Source organism: Pteropus alecto, unplaced genomic scaffold (genome assembly GCF_000325575.1).
Source record: "Pteropus alecto unplaced genomic scaffold, ASM32557v1 scaffold121, whole genome shotgun sequence".
Lineage (NCBI taxonomy): Eukaryota > Metazoa > Chordata > Mammalia > Chiroptera > Pteropodidae > Pteropus > Pteropus alecto.
In genome coordinates this window covers 4,575,533-4,595,884 of record NW_006434369.1, presented here as the reverse complement: position 1 = coordinate 4,595,884, position 20,352 = coordinate 4,575,533, and the positions used below count along the sequence as shown (strand labels likewise).

At 36.9% G+C, this 20,352-nt stretch overlaps 1 protein-coding gene across 1 annotated transcript in view; it reads right to left on the bottom strand.

The window, feature by feature from the left end:
- Nucleotides 1-20,306, bottom strand: part of KIF13A (kinesin family member 13A) — a 175,878-nt gene extending 155,572 nt beyond the window's left edge. Inside the window, 1 exon segment of the mRNA XM_015587289.2 lies at nt 20,179-20,306. Within this exon segment, the coding sequence (XP_015442775.1) occupies nt 20,179-20,237 (59 nt within the window). The 5' untranslated portion in view covers nt 20,238-20,306.
- Between the last annotated feature and the right edge of the window lie 46 nt (nt 20,307-20,352).

The following is a 20,352-nucleotide window of genomic DNA, read 5'->3' as shown; positions in this document are numbered from 1 at the left end:
TCGAGGCTTCAAAGTGAAAGAAACTAAATTCTTTCAAGAAGCTTACCATGTAACTCAGTTTTTAAAAATTATAAAAAACAAAATGGTCAAGATCACGGTCAAAACTGTTCAAATAACATTAAAGGGGGCCAAAGTTAAGACAAGTATCAATTAGTTCTGGCTTATTAATGACAATGCGGTGAGCAGAATCAAGCTAACATTATCAGCCAGCACCAAAGTGTCTTACATGTATGTATGAGTCAATTATTTAAATTGCAGGTCTGTCTGGCCTCTCTCCTACTGCACAATAAAGTTAAATTTCACAAAGACAATCATTTATTCCAAACATTACAATTAAAAAATCACTGGGTCTAGACATCAAGAAGTTTTTGCTTCCCTTTCAACATTGTGACCAACAGAAATGGAGTAGAGAAGGAGAAAGAGTGGCATGTGAAGTAACATAAAGTAACAATAGGAAAAATATATAAAACCAATGACTGCAAAAGGGCCCAAGAGAACTATTTGGGTGATGGAAATGTTTTATATCATAACGGTGGCAGTTACAAGGGTGAAAGCAACCATAAAAACTCAAGAAGGTATACACTTAAAATACGTGCAGTTTGTTGTAGGTAAATTATACTTCAATAAAGTTGATTTTAAAGAACATTATCCAGGAACCAATTGTTCAGTTTAGAGTAAATCAGCTCTGTTAACTCTATTTCTTCTCCTTTAGTTGTTCATATTGTAGCCACCTAATACTCACAAAACACATTTGAAGAATGGTAGACAAAATGAAAATGATATTCAAATAAGTCAGTTTTTCTACTTTTTACAAGCTCAGATCATTCACTGGCCTAAAAAGATATATTTTTTAAAATCTTATCTTTAGTTCTCAAAAGTTGACATCGGGAAACTGTGCCGTATTCTCTATTGCCCTCAAATGTAGAAAAAGCAAAGAAAATAAAAAGTACTAAGCCTAATCACTGGATGAAGAAAAAGTAAATCATATTCATAAAACCAGTAAAAAATTTCAGGATTATATTGAAGAGGATAAGTGGAATGTTGTCAAATAAAACAGATGCTGCTTTCTTGAAGAGAAACCCAGAAGTTTAAGGGTTTTTTGGCAATAACATATAAAACTGGACAAAAAGGATACTAGTCTGGCAAACTTTTCATGGGCTTCGGTTATCACCATCTGTGGAGCTTCAAAGCTGGAATAATTTTGTCCTAGATAAAGCCATAAAGCCATACAAACCATCCAAAACTTGACTATCTGAGAATAATATTAAAATCATAGATGAGGAAGAATAAGGCCTTTGTTCTATTTGATTCAAACCTCCTAAAGACTATTTTATTAAGCAATAGTTCAACAATTAGTGAGAGAAACTCAGAGTTCAGACATAGAAACTGGTTCTCTGGTCCTTACAAAATTTCACATAGCTTTTACTGAGTCAAACATTCCATTCTCTTTTTAGAAGCAGGACGAGAAAAAAAATATTACAAGTGACTCAAAACAAAGTAATTTGCTTCATTAGTGAGATGTTTTCAGAGCACAGCCACTGAAGACATTGATATTAAAACTTATTACTTATCCAGTAGCTTTATTATCAGAGTTGATATCGACTTTGTTGTTCTATTTGAGATTATCTTTGTGGTGAATAAATTAGCTTTAGTCATAATTTTAGATTAAGGAATAACCACACTCATCAAATTAAAAAGAAGTACAATATTGGGGTTAAAAACTTTCAAATAGGTAAGTGGTAGGAAAAGGTAAGGTTAAAACGAAAATTATCAATGTCGACTCATAAAAAGTGTGTATATATTTAATTCTATCTCTAAAGTGGCCTAACATGGCAACATTAGTGCTCATGAGAGATGACTTGGTACATCCATTAGAATTTGTCCCTAATGTTCTTTCCTACAAAATGGAGTTATATCCTAAAACAGTTAAGTATTCATTATTCTGGAGTGTATTTTTGCCGTGAGCAAGTAGTACACTTTCAAAAGTTCTGAAGTGTAGCTGGAAGAATACATTAAAGACTCTCACTGGTCAGGATGTGACAATTTGAGCATTTACAAAAAAGGAGAGTGTGAATAACAAGTGTCTACTAAGTCTAATCCAAATACAACACAATGCTTGTTTCAACCAGATTGGGCAGATTCACTTGACTACATGCTTCCCCATCAGATAATTTTGAGACATTATCAGTATTGTTCTTATCATCACTGCGCATCATACTACTTCAGCATCATCTTTGTCTTATGGTTTTTACTACTGCATTAGTAGGAATAATAATGCACTAAGAAAACTAGCTAACACATTAGCTACCACATGCTAGAAATTATTTAAAGTGCTTTACCTATTTTACACAAAGTTGGAAATCAAAGCACACTGAAGTTAAGCAGCTTGCTCAAGATCACCCAGCTAGTAAGTGCAGGGCCTAAGGATCACACCCAGGGAGCTTGGACTCCAGAACTCATGCTTCTCAAGCTTCTTCATCAACAGGGAAGGAAAATTCTAAATATGCCAGCGGGATCTAGTCTGGCTTAGTGGACATTCTGTTCCCTTTTAGTACTGAGTACACCTTCTCAGGAGACAGGTAGACTGAGGAGGGGAAAACTCTGGTGAAGGGAGATTAAAGGTAACGCAAAACCAAAGAAAAAAAAAGTCAATGAGATAGAACTTTGACTTGGACCGCTTTGCTAAACTTAGTATTCTAAATTTTTAAGCAGTGTTACAGCCGACTGGCAGTATGCAACTGTTATGTTTTTGTAACCTTAAGAGGTAAATTCTTCATCTCAGTAGTATAAAAAATATGCACAGAAAAAGGGAAATGTATCAAAATGTTAACAGGATGATGTGCGAATTTTATTTTATCTCTAATATCCTACATTTTCTAAGTTGTTTAACAATGAATAGGCATCACTTTTATAACCAGGGAAAATTATATATCAAAAAGTCGTTGGAGAATTCAAAAAGAGAAGGAAAGATATACGCTTCTCACTTCACCTGCATGATGAAATCCTGAGCCATGCAAAAGTTAGCTGTGAGCTCCTAAAAAATTAGTCACACAGACACTTAGATTAAAACAATACCAGAAGTAGAACCATTTTGTTATGTTCTCATTTTAGAAGAATATGAAGAAAGAAAGATAGCAAAAGCCTACCTCACACTCAACTGCTCAAGGATCGGAAAACTAAACGTGTCTAAAGCAAAGAAAATTATCTGAAGCCTTCATGGAAGGACTGTAGGTTTTAGGAACTAAGATGCTTGGTTAACTCCAGTCATGAAATAGCCCATCATACAGACTGCCATTAGCAACTTCTTATAAACTGCCACCTATCTTTCACTCCCCACAGGTAAGATCTGCTGCATGGGTTTTTCTCTTGCTCTTAGCCACTGTGTCTTCTGCCTTCCTGCTCTGATTTCTGAACAACAAGGCTTGGCCATGGGACTATGACTCAATGTTTGGTAATTGTTGGGAGACATATTAAAAGTAACTTGTTAATAAGGAAATTATTAAATAAAATCTGTAATGGCTTACTTAATAATTTAATAAAATCTGTATAGTCTTAATAAAGACTTAATAAAGTCTGTAATGGCTTACTTAAAAATATAAATAAAATAGATTCAAAGCTATCCCTATAAAATGCCATTCTCACATGACTTCCATTTCAGTGGGCATTCTTGGACAGCAGGCTATGAATGTCCTACCACCTTCAGTACTCCTGGCGACTGACATACTCAAGAGCATCGTTCAATGTGTATGTTTCAGAGTTTAAAAAAAAAAAAAGTTGACACTTGCCACAACGGCAAGTGGAAGATACAGCATCAACTCAAAGACCATTTAGGGGCCAGAGACTGACAGCGGCACTTACCCACCAGGAGAAAGAAGAATAAGCAGGCCTGTAGCCCCTGCCACTCACAGAGCTGTCCCAGATGAACAGGAACCAGACTCCAACATCTTCCCTGTCTTTCAAGTCTGTCCATCCACCCCTTCCCCTCATGTCGACCAGAGGAAAAAATTCTCATATTCTGACTCACATCAATGCCAACCAAGTCAGGGTGGTGTCAGGTGCACCCAAAGCTGGAACCACACACGACCTCTGGGGCAAACAACAGCTCTGGCAACACAGGAAGTGAAACATACATAAATAAAGTGATGACTTTGCCTAGGACAGGATTCTCTTCCACTAGTTACCTATATAGAACTTGCTGCTGAAGCTATATAGATTGTGCAGCAAATATTAAAAATGTGAACTTTGTCAAAGTTTGGGTGACACCTCAGCTGAATCAACCTCTATCTTAAGCAGTGCTAACAGAGATGGCCTCTGCGTGTCAACCCCAGGCAATGGTAGTCAAAGCTGTAAGGGGCCAGAGCTACATTTGTATTGCCTTATCCAAAAAAGCCACACAACAGTGCAGAGTCTGTCATTATGTAATAATTTAATGTGGAAATTAAAGGTTTCGTAAGGCCCCATCTAGAGGAGGCAGAACCACAAGTAACATGAGGGATATAGCCTGAGGATCAAATAACGCTCCACCCACAGACTGTACCAAGACACAGTTCTTCTTACAAAATGCACATCCATCTCTTTCATGGTATCCAATCACAAACATCCAAAGGGTGCCTACTGTGTACAGGCATGTGCCAGTTGCTGGGGGAAAGGAGTAGGGAAGAAACAGAAGATAAGTAAGACAAGTTTACAGTCTAGCAAAGGTGATAAGCCATTTGCACAAATTCTAGGAACAAAGAGTTGGTCGTTAGCTTTGACCTGAGTGTTTGGAAACATTTACTCATTACTCCCTCCATGACTGAACACAGAGAGCTATAATGAACCTTCAGTATGAATGCCAAGGCACTTTACAAGTATCATTCTGCTTGCAAATAAGCTAAACAAACAAACAAACAAATAAGCATGCATGAACACACAAGCAAAATATTCACACTAAGTTGTGCCTCCAACCTATAAAACACTCTAGAAACTAGCGAAGGACCAGAAGACTAGAACAGCTCTTTACAGACTCATGGTTCTTGAAGTACGTGACCAGAATCCCTGAGGTAGCCTCTTCAGAGCATACCTGCCCAACTGTGCCTACTCTCCCTGTGACTTTTGGGGTGGAGATGGCAAGTGAGAGGTATACTCGGACAAAGGCACCACATGATTCCTACATGCTTTATTTTCTCTCCACCATCTAAAAGAGCTCCTCAATTGCCAATGGAAGCAAAGAAGATTAAACAGTTTATTAAAATGTCAAGCTGCTTCCCAAAAGTCCAGTCCAATATCAAGGCTGCAATTTGGCCAAAATAAAAAAAACAAGTGCTTTAAGTTCTGAAGATGATGTATCCTAAAGATCATTCTCTAAGCTGATATAAAGCAGCACACAGACTTTTTAGCATCTGTATGCTACCCCAGTCAGAGCGTATGAGGTGTTAGGCAGTTTCCACTTGAGGACTGGCCTCCATGCAACAGCTCCCAGAGCAGGCAGCACCAGATACTGGCCAGGGCTTCTGCCCCTTACAACAATGGTCATGCAGGGACATTCAGTTATGACTCTAGTCCCACGTGCCTGTGTGAGTTAATGTAATATCCTGCTGTGAAATGAGAAGTCTTTAAGGGCCACATCATGTAAACAAGAAGCCATTAATGTAATATCCTGCTGTGAAATGAGAAGTCTTTATTAAAGGGCCACATCATGTAAACAAGAAGCCACAAGCAACTGAAGAGCTTTCATGAGAAACAGCTTTTCAGAAAACTAGAAATGTGAGCACTATTATTTTTCCCCAATTTATAGGCCCCAAAAGGCATATCGGGTCCTAATCTACAGCTTCTCTCAATTCCACCTCACTTGCTAAAGGGTAGCTTAAGATGTCCAAATAACAGAGAGCATCTGGACTGCAAGGCTCTGGGTAGTACGCATCTTGCACTGCAAACACTACGAGAAACAAAAGTACTCTAGAACTGCCTCATGCTACCCAAGGGCTTGGTGAGACAAAGGAGGTGCCTTTGAAAAAGGTAGCTTTGGTTTAAGTTTCTACATGTTCGAATCTGAACAAGAGTTTTCAGTCCTCTCTCGAATACCACATTACTCCTACCTGTCCAATTCTAAAGCAGATCAAGAAACAATCTGCTTGCATTATCACAGGCAAACATATGTGAATAAGCTGACCTTCTACAGTACTTACTTTTGTCTTTATTCAAGGCAATAGGTTTTGGCTACATGGATGGAGGAATGGAGAATGAGAAGCAGAAGAGATTCACAACTTTTATGGCTATAACCTATTTCTGCTCAGCATTCAAACCAGAGCCTATCATCAACATCCCTGGAAAGAATTCATTAACTAAGAGGTTTGGGGAGAAGTTCCGTGTCACTAACACCCATAACCAGGGCTATCCAAGATCCAAAAAAATGTTTCTCTATTTTGAATTTTTAAAGAGGCCCTGAATCCATGTCTCCACTATGATAAACAGAACAAGAGTCACCAGCCTGGGGACTCGGATGATAAATGTTTAAGTCAAAGACTACATTAAAATTAATTAAAAAACAAAAACACCTGGTAATTGAATCAGGTAAACTGCTGTAAGCAAGTAACTGATCTGAAATCTATTTACTTTCAAGTTGTCATTAGATCTCTCTCAGAATCCTGAAATAAAAATGTTCCTCTGCACTCAGTATCATACCTGGAATGATGCTTTGACAGGATCTGATACATGCTGAGTAACATCTGTCTAATCAGGAAGGCTGACTAAACAAGTAAAAGGCTTTATCTTTCTAATTTAAAATTGAAGCTATCTAACACATACCTCGAATATTTTAAAACATCCACCCAATCCCCCATACCTGTCTTGGCCTTCTGCTGACTCTAAGGCGGCTTTGGGGAGGGGCTAGAAAGTCAAGGCCATCAGGACACTAGTTGTGCTCAGGGCCCTGCCAGTTTCCTTCCCATAATTTCTCTTCCTCCCCACTGCCCCATCCTGTTCCTTGTTTCCAGGGGTGGGACAAGGGGCAAAGCTGCAAAATGAGAGCACAGCTGAGAACAGGGAGAGGCAAAGAAGAGAAAGGCACACCTGTATTTTCCCCACTTACGAAGCTGCAGGCTGTGAATACTGGCCAAGATGTTTTATATGCAGAGAGAAAAAAGAGAAAAGCACAGCACACATTTCATGTTCATTCATGCAAATGTACAAAGTAATTAGCACGTCAAAACGTTTTATCCTCCTCTTTAGTTCTGGTGTATTTCTGCATGCACACACACACACAAAATGGATAAATTGATCAAAATTTCTGAGAGGGCATACATCTCTCCTTTATTTAAAAGAATCACAAATATGCATGCATTTAGGATCTCATGATATATTTTTTTGATAAAAATCTTTAATAAAATGACTAGTAAATTCAAAGGAAACTAGAATGTTTCTAGGAAATAGTCTAAATATATTTTCCAAATTTTAGTGTGTCAGGAAAAGAATGCCAAAAAACAAAAGATTACCAAAAATAAATATGTAAATAAAAAAGATCCCAGGGATAAAATATAGTCACATAAGGAAGGGGTGCCAGAGAATCAGATATGCAGAGAAAAATGTTTCTCTATTTTGAATTTTTAATAGAGAGGCTCTGAGTCCATGCCTCCAGTATGGTAAACAGAACAAGAGTCACCATCCTGGGGACTGGGATGATAAAGTCAATTTTTCTCAGGAAGAAAAAAAGAAGTACAGAAACCCGGTATTACCGAATACAGTGCTTCAGTGGCTTCAGACAATCATTTTCTCAGAAGTCAGTTTTCAACTAGGTAGTACAGTCTGTCTATGAATCCCCTATTCCAACTAAAGCCCCATAATCACATATCCAATTAATTGAAATATAATCAAGTACAACAAACATTTATTGAAAATGTACTATGTGTAAGTTAACAAAGGAGACGAGGGCCCAATAATGAGAACATAGAGTTGAAGTTCCGAAATTGAAGTTCAAGTCCCATCCCTAAAACCCACAAACAAGCCCCAACGTTAGTCAGGTAGTTTGACAATAGGTGAAATTCCAGTCAGGCTATTTGCACTGAGGTTTTTCCCCGTCAGATATTATTCCATAGTTCTGATGCACCCTGCCATCACACACCCCCATTCTTTGCATACACACTTTTAGAAATATGGCAAAGTTTTGTTAAGAACACTTACTTCTTACAGGTATTCACAATTTGACATAAATTCTTTACCTATAGGAATGACTGCCAAATGACTAGAGACTGGTGAACACCTTTTATAGACGAAACATCCCTCTCAAAATCCATTGTGTCCATCTCAGCAAAGCCATGCTCCTGTGGTCTGTCAGCTGAGAAGATGAAGTATCAGATTTGACAATGCAAAGGTAGTCTCAAAGTGTCCACACTTAAATCAAAAGTAATCAGAAAATTCGTAACATTTACAGTCAGAATTTTGAGACTTCCTTCTTTAATTACTCTTTTTAGGTGTTTATAAAAGAAACAAGGCCCAGGTCAATGAGCTTTAAGTGTTCCACAGTAATAAAAACAATGATGAAATTGTCAACACAGTGTGTACCAGGTGCCAAGCACCATGCTAACTCTAACCCTGGGAGGTCTGTACTTTTATTACACCCACTCTACAAATAAAGAAACCAAGACGTAAGGCTTAAGAGACTTGCCCAACATTTCACAGCAAGTAAGTTGTTAGTAAGTTGCATAAGCAGTCTGCCTCCAAAGTCCACTCAGTGGCTCTTGGCTACTACACCATTATATCACAATACTTGATAGTGTTTAACAGAACTAGTTATTCACACCCAGCAGATGGTCACAGAAACACTGAAAGAGGCAAATAAAAGATATTCCTTCATTGAGAGTAAAAGCTCTGGCTCAGCTACAAGGTAATTCAGAATACTTATGAAATCTTAAACTTTGTTTAGGCTAACTTTTAAATAGACTGGTGAGGTAACTTCAATTTATCAAACTACAAAAGCAAAGATGTACCTGCCATTCAAAAAATTCAATTATACACACAAATAAGGAGAAACCTATTCAATTTTTAAAAGAAAAAAAAAATCCTCTAACAATTTATAGTATATGCTTTGGCCTAAAGAGCCAAGAGAGTCCAAGAGGCTCAAAAACTCTATCAGCTGATGTCCTATTAGACATCATGGACATGCATGTCACAGTCCAGGGGTCGCACATGGTGGTGTTCCCAACAGTTCCCAAAAAAGGAAAAAATTAACAATGTGATGTTTTATTTACAAAATTAAATGTATCCAATGTTTAAATTCTAATTATGTCCTTCCTTTTATTCCGTTAAGAATCCTTTATTTTATTAAATGCAGTATCAAGATATAGTGGCATTTTTTAGTGTGCTTCTTAGCACATGTAAAAGAAATAGGAAACTCTGTTTATCCAATTTTTTAATTTCTACTGGTTTTTTAAATTGTGGTTCTCAAGTCTAGGAACCAATGGTCAAGGATAGCTAGAAGTCACCCTTGGAAAACACTAAAAACAACAACCTGCCTAGAGAACTTTTTTTTTTTTTTAAGTCTCTTATGAGTAGAGTAGACCAGCAATTTTGGAAAATTATTTCCACTAAATAATCCATCATAAAAATGCAGACTAAGCTGTCATCCTCAAGAGAGGAATACAGTTTAACTATGAAAGCCAACAATACTTCAAGGCTTCAAAAAAACTTAAAAGTGACATTACCATGGTAATGTTACCTATTTGTACTGTAATTCTAGATCAAAAAAGCAGATGTTTAAAACTGGATAAGGCTGCTCAAATTTAACACCATTATCTTGATAAGCTTTCGCTACCAGACTTCTCCCGACTTAAAACATTGCCCAAGAGAAACAAGTAATTTTAAGGATCTTTCTCAATGTAATAATGTAGCTGTTCCTTGTTATTATTTGCATAGTGAATACTAAGCTTTAATTAACTATATAAACAGAAGTAGTTAAGAACAGAAAACAAAAAGGCAAAACAAAACAAAACACCCTAACAGTTTGTTATCCAATTTTTAAAAAGGCAATTACAATTGCAAGTTCAGCTGTAAACCTTTCTACATTCTGTTTAGCTGGGATAAATAGATATGTATGCACACAAAGCACAGATTCTGAGGACTTGTATATTTATAGAGAATGGAAGTATATTTAAAGGTTTGTTAATCGGATCCACAAACTACACGTGTTTTATGGCTTGTGGCCTTTCCAAAATTTGGGATAAATCTATTTGGTGCTTGTAACAGAACGCCTGTGCAGTTCACCATTGTTTGCCCTTTCCAGTTTTCCTGAGGCTCCCAGCTGGAGATACACGAGTATTTGTGGTCATTCAGAGTAGGTGTAACAATCTAGGGAGTGTCCCCTCAGGACAAAGAACCAACAGCAAAGGGTAAAGCTTCCCTTAACTCAAAGGCTTCCTTCCTGTTCCCTGTCTTAAAAAACAAGGCTCCAAACATCTTCCCTCAAGGGAACTGCAAACATCAAGCCTCTTCTGACAGCAGCAAAACTCATCACACCTATGAACCAGACTCTGAAGGACCCAAGAAAATCAGTAACTCTATTCTGCTTTCAAAAGGAAGGGTAAGAGGAACAAATCAGAGAGAAATACATATATACACTTATACACACATACACACACACACACACACACACACACACACACACACACACACACACACACACACACACACACACACACACACACACACACACACACACACACACACACACACACACACACCTCCCCCCTCCCTCAAAAGAGCTCACCCTACCATCGAAATAGGAAATACTGGGAATTAACAGTAGTTTGGTAAGGTTGTAACAGAATCACCAGAAACGAAACAAGCTGCCCAAGGAAGTTTCAAGCTAACAGCTCTGGAAATGTCACTTTTCACTTCATACATACATACTTATTGCATAAAAGAGCTGTATGTCTGCAGGAATAGCTTTAAAATCATTGGGTACCAAAAGAATGCAACTGTACAAGATAAACACTAGTTGAAAGGTCCAAACCAGATGATTTACAAAGCCCTGCACGCACATGCAAAAGCCACTGTCCTAGCCAAGGAAAGAAGCAGGTCTCTAGAGTATAAGGACCAAGGCTCCTCAGCTAGCTGATAATGACTGCATAACTGCTGCTAGTGGCTGTCTTATTTCATCTAACACCTTGGATTCTCTCATCAGCTACTGCAGGCAAACAGAGACTGCTAAGAACAGTGACCCCCTACAACCTCCATCTTTCCCTGACAAGTAAATTACAATGCAACCCATTTCAGCCCCTATAAATGTTAACTACTTACTCTATTTGACTCAATTGTACATTTATGTACAGTTGGGATAAATGTGAACTTTAGAGCTTAAAAAACTTATGGATTATCTAGTCTAGCCCTCAATTTTACAGACGAAGAAACTTAGATGGAAAAGGATTAATGGCTAATTCAAGGATATAGACCAAATTAGGGGCAGAACAAGGCAGCACCCAGACTCCCCACCCAGTTCATTGCACCATGCTGACCTTCTGCATAGACAGGGTACAGGAGCTGAATGAAGTTGTTGGAATTGCCACATAGTCACAGGGCCTGAAGCAGGGAACTGTGGTCCACAGGCCCCTAGAAAGCTCAAGACCCTATGTTTCCCAAGAAGTCAGAATCAGGTGAAGAGATGGACAAGTACCCTGTATCTAGACAATTTAGGTAATTCCTTTCCCTTCTGCCAAAATTCAAGTAAAAATAAATAGAGGCATTTTGATTAAATATGCCTGGTTAGGAGTAGAAGGCTTTAGTTTTTAATGAGAAAGAATTTATTTAGCTGTCTGAGGCTTTATTTTCACACTAACACATACCCTTGACACAAGAAGGCCTATGCTGTCCAATACAGTAGCCACCTGCCATATGTAGCTATTTAAATTTAAATTAATAAAAATTAAACAAAATTTAAAATTCTATTCTTTGACTGCATTAGCCACATTTCTCAATATTCATAGATGGCGAGTGGTTACCATATTGGACAGCAGACAGATAGAACATTTCCATCATCACAGAAAATTCTATGGGAGTGGCTGGTCTAGACCAGTGATTAAAGTTTGATCCTGAGCTAACAGCATCAGCTGGGAACTTGTCGGAAACGCAAATTTTCAAGACACACACCAGACTAACTGGATAGAACCTTTTGGGGTGAGGCGCTCCCGATGATTCTATGCACATTAAAGTGAGAAATTGCCAGTCTTGTTACTGCCCATACAAAATCACTTTTTCCCTGACCTAGTCCATACTTATATCTGAAAATTATCAACTTTTAACTTCATTATAATGTAAGAGCATAGTTCATAATGTCATACAATTTCTAAGACATGTTTTTATGTTAACGAGCTTGCTTGAGAAGAAATGTCTTTAATTAGCAAAGGATTTTAAAAATGTTTCATGAAGATGATCTTAGTTATTCATAACAGTTAAGAGAAACAACTATAAGGTCCAAATATACAGAAATGGTTAAAACTAGTAAGACTAAAGACACTACTGCATTATTAAAATTATAATTATGAAAGCTATGTTGTATGTCAAAGTATAAATGGGAGAAAAGCAAAACACAAAATTGTAATTACAAATATTTCTTATATGGACAAGGGCAAAATTTAGGCAGATGAAAACCAAGAATAACTGATTTGCCAAGCTCAAGCTTGGCTAATCAATGACCCTTCCTCCTTTTATTTCTGCCACGCTTCTTAGAGTTACCTGTGCAAAAAATATTTTAGAGAATCTAAGGAAACAATTTTTCAAAAAGATACAATTGTGTTTCGATGTGAAAAATCCATTGCAAGAACATTTGGTAAAATAGTTTTACAACTTTATCAATAATTCGCTGAATTGTTCACCTCATAGTAACATGAAATAAAGACTGTATTAAAGCAAATGATGAGGCTCGGCTTGAAAGTCAAAGAGGATTTCTCCTCTTTTCTTTTGTAAACTTAGCTCCTACAATCAAATATAAGAACAAAGCATTTTTACAAGTAAAATTTTAGAGATGTAAAAACTTGACTTTTTTTGTTTACTTAGTTTCTACATAGTTGTTGAGTGGTAAAATGCCAAATAAACCCAACAACTATATGTTTCTCACATTTTCTTCTTCTGTTTGCAAGTCTAAATTTCCAGAAATATTTTGTAGCAATATTTAGATCCTACCTCTAAATCAACTCTTGATTATAATAATACACATTTTCATACAAATTTTAGCATTACTTTATTGACAGCCTTGTTAAAGTTGTAAGTAACTTAATTTCTTACATTGTCAAGGTATAAAATAATCTTTCTGAGTGTTTCTGTATGTCTTGGTTTTGCTGCTATTCTGCTTCTTTTGCAATGTTCTCTAAACTTCTTTAAATTCTAAATGCATAAACATCTTCTCTACTCTAGCTCCTGGGAAGATCTGAGAAAAGGTAACTGTAGCTGAATGTCTTCGGGGAGCTACTATTTGGCAGAGGTTTGTTCCTACAAATTTCTTAAAAATAGGAGTCCATGGCATGTGTAATGTTACTGACAATTGGAAATGATTTAAGTTATCCACTTATTCCTAACTAGATTTTGCCAGAAGCAGCTGAGTTAAGTGGTAGGATGATAAACTGGCCAGTTGGTATCATTTTGAAAAAATTTCCCAGCCCGAAAGGCATACACATTTTTAAATTAAAGGTAACTAAAAAAATTTTTTCTGAATTAAAATATCTGCAATAGTGATGCAAAAATAGGATTTTTCAAAATTTTCCAACTTTTTCTACTGACTACAATTCATTATCCTCATAAATGTGGGTAACTGAGAGTTGTCCAGGGCAGCTACCACATTCAATTCTAACGTTTACATATGCTCTTGAGAAAAAAGGAAATCATTATTTTTATTTCTATTGTTGGAAGTTAAATAGAAAAGGTATTTGACAGGTTTCTAATAGTAATATATATATTTTTAAAAATAGCAAACAGAATTTACAAAATGCTTTCTGTGTCCTGGTCATTCTTAAATCTAGGCACGGAGAACATGAAGATGAATCATACATAGTCTTAGACCTGGAGAATCCCGAGTCTAACTGGATACAGCTATACCTGAGAAAGGTCCTTAACATTAAAGACAGAGACCAACACAACAAACAAAACCATGCAACTTATGGGGGAAAGAAAAGCAGACTATACAGAGGAAACGATCATTAATGTCCTCAGAAAGAGAAAGAAAATGCCACAACCAAGAAACAAGAAAAGGATGCTATTTTAAAAATATAGAGAGAGAGAAAATCAGGGACCAAAAAAGTGCTCTTGGCAATTAAAAACATGATAGCAGAAAAGAAAAAATAAACCTAAGTGTAGGAAGATAAAGTGGAAGGAATCTCCCAGTAGGTGGAACAAAAAACAAGAGATGAAAAGTAGGAAGTAAAAATCAAATAATTAGATGACGAAGTCAGGAAACCCCATGTCTAAAGTGTTCCAAAAAAGAACAAAATAAAAGAGGAGAATCTGTTAATGAATTTATTCAAGAACTTTTTTAGAAATGAAAGACATGAGTTTCCAGATCGAAAAGGCCCACTATTGTGATTTCACCAAAAAAAAAAAAAAAAGAGGTGAGGGAGAGAGAATATTCCACAAGATTCCAGAGAGGAAAAATCTAGGACACACCCAAAGGATTAGAAATTCAAATAGCTTTGGATTTTTCAACATAAATACCAAAAGATAAAAGACATTAGAGCAACTGACATCTTTAATTTGATACCCACCCAAAGTATCAATGAGATGGGTGGATAGAACAAAGATATTTCCATGGGTTCAAAAAACTACCTCGCAAGCACCCTTTTTCAGAAGCTACTAAAAGATGTGATATACAAAATCTAGGCAGTAAACCAAGAAAGAAAAGGAAAACAGAAAACAAGAGATTCCATATAGAAGAGAGATAAAAGGAATCCTTAGAATGAGGTAATGGAAACCGCAGGACAACTAAATCAGGCAGAGAAGGCTATCAGTTCAAAAAGGAGCATGTTAGAAGGGTCAAGGAGAACCATCTCTAAAAAAGATAAAATCAAGAGTACTTAATATGTCTGAATGTCTTGAAACAAGAGTTAAGCAAGGGAAAAATAATTTAGATGTTGAATTAAGGATAAGTAAGGATAGAAAGCAACAAATTAAAGAAAAAGGAAAAAATAGAAATAATTGTTAACTCCAGGGAAAACAAAAAGTTCTATGATAGGAAAAGAAATCATAGAAGAGTACATGGCTCAATGTAAACAGTGTTCTATATAGTCATATAAGCAATGTAAAATTACTATATAACTATACTGGGAAAATGGAGAATGGGAAGAATTTGGGGGTGGAGTGGGGATAGGGCCCAGAAAGAGAACAAAGAGAATAAATCAAAAACTAGCACTACCACGTTACTCAGAAATATGGAGGGAAATTCCAAAAGAATGAGCTAAAATTGCTATACGTGGTTGCCTCTGGGGAAAGAAATGAAGAAGATTATTTTTTTATCATAGCCTTTATAAATTATAGAACTACTTTATATATTTACACACACACACCCACACATATATATCCAGAATCCAATCTCTTATCCACTAAACTTGCATTTTTCAAATTATACATTTGTGACCTATTAGTGGGCTGTGAAATTAAATCAGTAAGTCACAACTATCATTTCTAAAATGAATTAGAACAGAAAGGGATAGAAAATAATAGACATACACATAGTACATTTTTTCATGAACCTTCAAACATATACATACACACAGAGTTCATAATGTAAAATAATTTTTAACTGTGGACTATGAACAAAATAACTTCAAAATCATTACTCTAGACTGCATTATAATTATTTTTTAGTCTTGTTTTTAAGAGATTTCAACCTACCTTTATTTTAAAACAAAGATGTTGACAACTAATAAAAATACTCCATCATAATGCTCTTTCAATTCCCATTAATATCATGCATGAAGAATGTTCACTCCTATAATAGTGAAACCTAAATACGTTTTGCTTTCTTATAATCAACTCTGTAATATTTGAGCCAAAGAATAACAAAACATAAAAAGAATTCAAAGTCATCCAAATAATTTTATAATGTGGAATATTATGCTTCTTGGGTGATTTTTTAAATTTTGTATGACTTTCACTGATATTTAAATTTCTGGTGTACAGAGACACTTGAGCAGAAAGACCTGTCATTCTGGAATGACAGAGAAAAACAGTTTGGAAACAAAATCTTGTGACATATAATGCATAAACTAGAAAATATATATGCATAAACTAGAAAATATAACCAAGACAGAGGTTTCTTCTGCTGACCTTCCTCATACACTTTACAAAGTGTGTTGGACACCTTGAAGTATGGAAAATATGGGCAAGAGGTTAAAATTTTGATGCTATCTTACTAAAAGTCCAAATTTAGCCTAATTTTTCTTTTAACTGAGCCAGGTTATATATGCACATTTTTTTGGATGCTTACCCTACAATTCACTTCCATAAAAATAATCAAGAACAAAAACTTTTGTAGAAAGCACGTTCCATTATCCTCTCTTTAGTGTAAAGCTTTGCTTCTCAAAAGTTTTAAAGATCAGATTTATAAGCCACCTGTCTATATTTTTAAAACCACCACTACCATCCATACTGGATGTAAAAAGAGAACGAATAAGTCTTAACATACTGGTATTTACAGATAGAAGAAATATTTGTTGAAATATACATAAACAATATATAAGTGTATGTATATGAAAATATGCATGAGCAATGAATGACCATGGTTACCTTTTTTTGGAGAGGTGAGGAAATGGGGAAGGAATAGGGGGGGTAACAGCAGGGGTGAGAGAAAGATTTTTCACCATAAATTTGTTTATACTCTGATTTTTTTTAACTATTGCCCATTTTGGCAAATTAGGAAATCTCATTCTATTTGCCCCTCCTAAATTGCCTTGCTTCTGCATCCTACTCCACATCCTGTTGGTATGTGCACCTGTGCATGCATGCCCATGCATGCACACACCACACACACACACAATCACCCAGAAATAATTTGCGGCAGGTATGCTTTCACTTTCTTTGACAAAAAGGTCTTTCTCCTACTCTTGCAAAAGTGAACTTACACTCTTAGCACCCACATGACCAGCACAAATGTTACCTTTCTTTGCAGGTTTCCTGGACCCTGGGTCATTTCCACAGCCCCTCCTCAATGCTCCATCACACTGGAAACCTAAACACTACAGACATTTGCTGAGTGCCTGCTTTGAGCCAGGTGATGCTCAGGGACATGGGACACAAAGGTAAGCAGGACAAGATACCTGCCTTCAGGGAGGTAACAGCCTCAAAGAGGAGACAGAGAGGAAGCAAGTAATTTCCAAATAATATGGTACATGTAAAGGGAAAAGTATAGTCTACACAATCTACCACATTCTACTTTAACTATTTTTTCCTCCCTCTTCCCACATCCCTCAAAGGTAAGAGCCTCTGGCACAGACCCATAGCTACTGGGCCTATAGTTATCTTTGGATCTTCTGTGCCACCTATGGTTCTCGCCTGATCTAAAGGTCATATATGTCTCCTGCATAATAATGCAATGGTATTTTAAGAAACAAATTCATATATGTCTTAATGTTGCAGAACAGTGATGGTATACAAGTCAACTATTAATCTGGACTTCTGCAGTGTATTATAATCTTAAAATTTCAGGACCAAAACAAACATCTTTAACCTCAGAAGCCCTGTGATCTTTTAATCCTCACCATGTCGTCTTGGCTTTGATTTTATAAAAGGGGAAAATTATGAAAGCTAAGCCTGTCTATTTCTTTTCCTGGAAATAAATGCACTCTCACTTGTTTTTACTGATAGGACTGAAAACTTTCACCCAGTAACTTAAAATTTCTATTCATGGTTAACACATTAACAATTTCCGTAATTTTCAGAAAAAAAAGTATTTCTCAATTTGATGTAGGTTTGCCAATATTAATTTAAGGACTTCTTATACTTCAAACCTTGGACTTCTGGGTAAGAAAAATAATATTCTTGCCTTTTCCTGAGCTCTATCTCAAAACAAATGATAGAAATGAATTGCAAACATAACATGAAGTTCTGTCACAATTAATCAACCCAGAACCCAAGGGAGGAATTGTTTCTATTTTTAAATGCACTGCTGCTTTAAGGGAAAACCTGGTAGAGAAATATGAAACCAAGCTGCATAATGAAAATTAAAATGCATTTGGTGTCTCCATCCTTGCAATGCTAACCTACGAGCAGCACTGTTGTGTTGACCCTTCTCAGTCTATAAACTAAATGATGGGTACCCAGGCAGAACCCTATAGAAAGGGCTCATCTACCACTCAAAGAACCAGATCTGTCAAGAGGACAGAACAAGAGAATACCCATTTTTCAATGCTATTCTTGTAGTTTCAAAGAAGAGGCTATTCCAATATACAACCAGATGGATAAATTCCCAAATCATCCTACACATCTTTAGTTAAAAGATCCTGATTAGTAACTGCTGATTATTTAGTATGTCTAGCAAACTGTCTACAATTATAATTTATATACAAATTCCACAAAATTAAATGTTTCTCTCCGCAAATGACAAAGCTTCATTTCATTAAATAGTAGCTAAAAGTAGCTTTCCTCATGGTTAAGAGTGACAAGGAGCAGGTGTCAAATCAGCAAGGAAAACAAAAGCAGCAGCTACATAACAGGAGTTAGAATATTCTACCTGTTTTCCAGACTGCTGTGAAGAATCTGACCCAGCAGAATTTTTTTTCTGACACAATATAAAAATATCCAGTTGGGGTAGGGGGAAGGAGTTGGTGATCTAATTAGTAAAGTAAAATAGTTTACTTACTATCACCATGAAATATACAATTGCACTGCTATAAATGTATCTAAAATACTATAAATATTTAAAATGTATCTAAAAATATTATCCAAGGATACATCCATTATTGAAAAGTATTTAACACAACATTTTAAATACAACTTAGCTATTTACCATCACCATAAAAATTTGCTCTAAGTACCAAAATGTTTGCAAATTGAATAGAAATGCTACTGTCACCATGAAAAGCAAAAATTCCCCAATCTTATCTAACTATAATTTCTTCTCCAAAATTTGGCAAAACTGTGCCTGAACCGGCCACATGATTATAGAACGGAGGCAGTTGCTTCTTTTAGCAATAAAGTAACAAATCCTACCTCAGAGTTTCCAGTGGAAATCTCTTGAGAGCAAAAATCACTAAATTGTAGTGCATCAATCAACAGGTGACTGACTTTCAGAAACACAAACTCATACTCATGTCCCAGAGAAATTAATTTTGACAAATATCCCGTTTTTTCTTTCCTATTTTTACAAGCTACAACACTGCTATATTGAACGAATTCCATTTTTTTTTTTTCTTCATGGGCTTACTAGAAAAATGCCAAATATTCAAATTATTTTAGGGCATTTTCCCATACTGCTGCGTGGAAGAGCAGAATTAATAAGGATCCAACAGTTACTACTTTTCAAATGCAAATTGTTGCCATCTAGTAAATGCAACCCCCTTTTGTACATCCCCCCAGTGTTTACACAGTTCGGACACTACTTTTTGTTTCCTTGAAAATCAAAATTCCCGCAATACATTCAGGCATTATCTCAACCCAGCACCACCACCACCGACAACAACAAAAAAGATTTTAAATGGTCCAGGCCCGAACCTACATCGTACAAAACTATTTTTGCTTTATTGTGGGGTCTCCCTTCACTTTACACACAAACTCCCTAAACAAGCCTGCCAAACGAAGCAAACACTGCAGTGGTAGAAAAAAATCTGAGGCACTGGGTTCCACAGAGAACAAGGCCTTGCGGTGGTCACTTGCCCACTCAGGCCTCCGTTTTCTTATCTGTAAAATGTGGCCATTGGACTAATCACCTCTAGGGTCCCATCCAGCCCCTCTCCGTCTGGGTGCCTAGAGGCCGACCAGGGACACAACTGACTAGTGCTAATCTCTGGCCAAGGTGCCCAGCCCGATGCCGCGCTATACCGGAGGGGACGTGAGAGGGGGGCGCAGGGGGAAGAGAGGAACTTGGACTTGCAACAGCTTCAGACAGGAGCGTTCAACAAACTTGAAGCTGTCCTCCTAACAATAGAAGAGAGCACTCCCATTTTCCTGGCTCAAACTTGCAGACTGCGGGGTCAGATCCTCCTCCCGCCCTCTCCGCGCCCGCATTACCTTTCTCCCTGTTTGGTGTTGGAAGGAGGAGGGTGCAGGACCGTTTGATTCCCTTCCATCTCCACCACGCATTTGGTGTTCAGTTCCAGTTCTGAAAGCACAGGGGAACGCGAACGTTGCAAAGTGGAGCATCCCGCCCGCACGGGGTCTCGGGGGAGGCGGCCGCCGGACCCC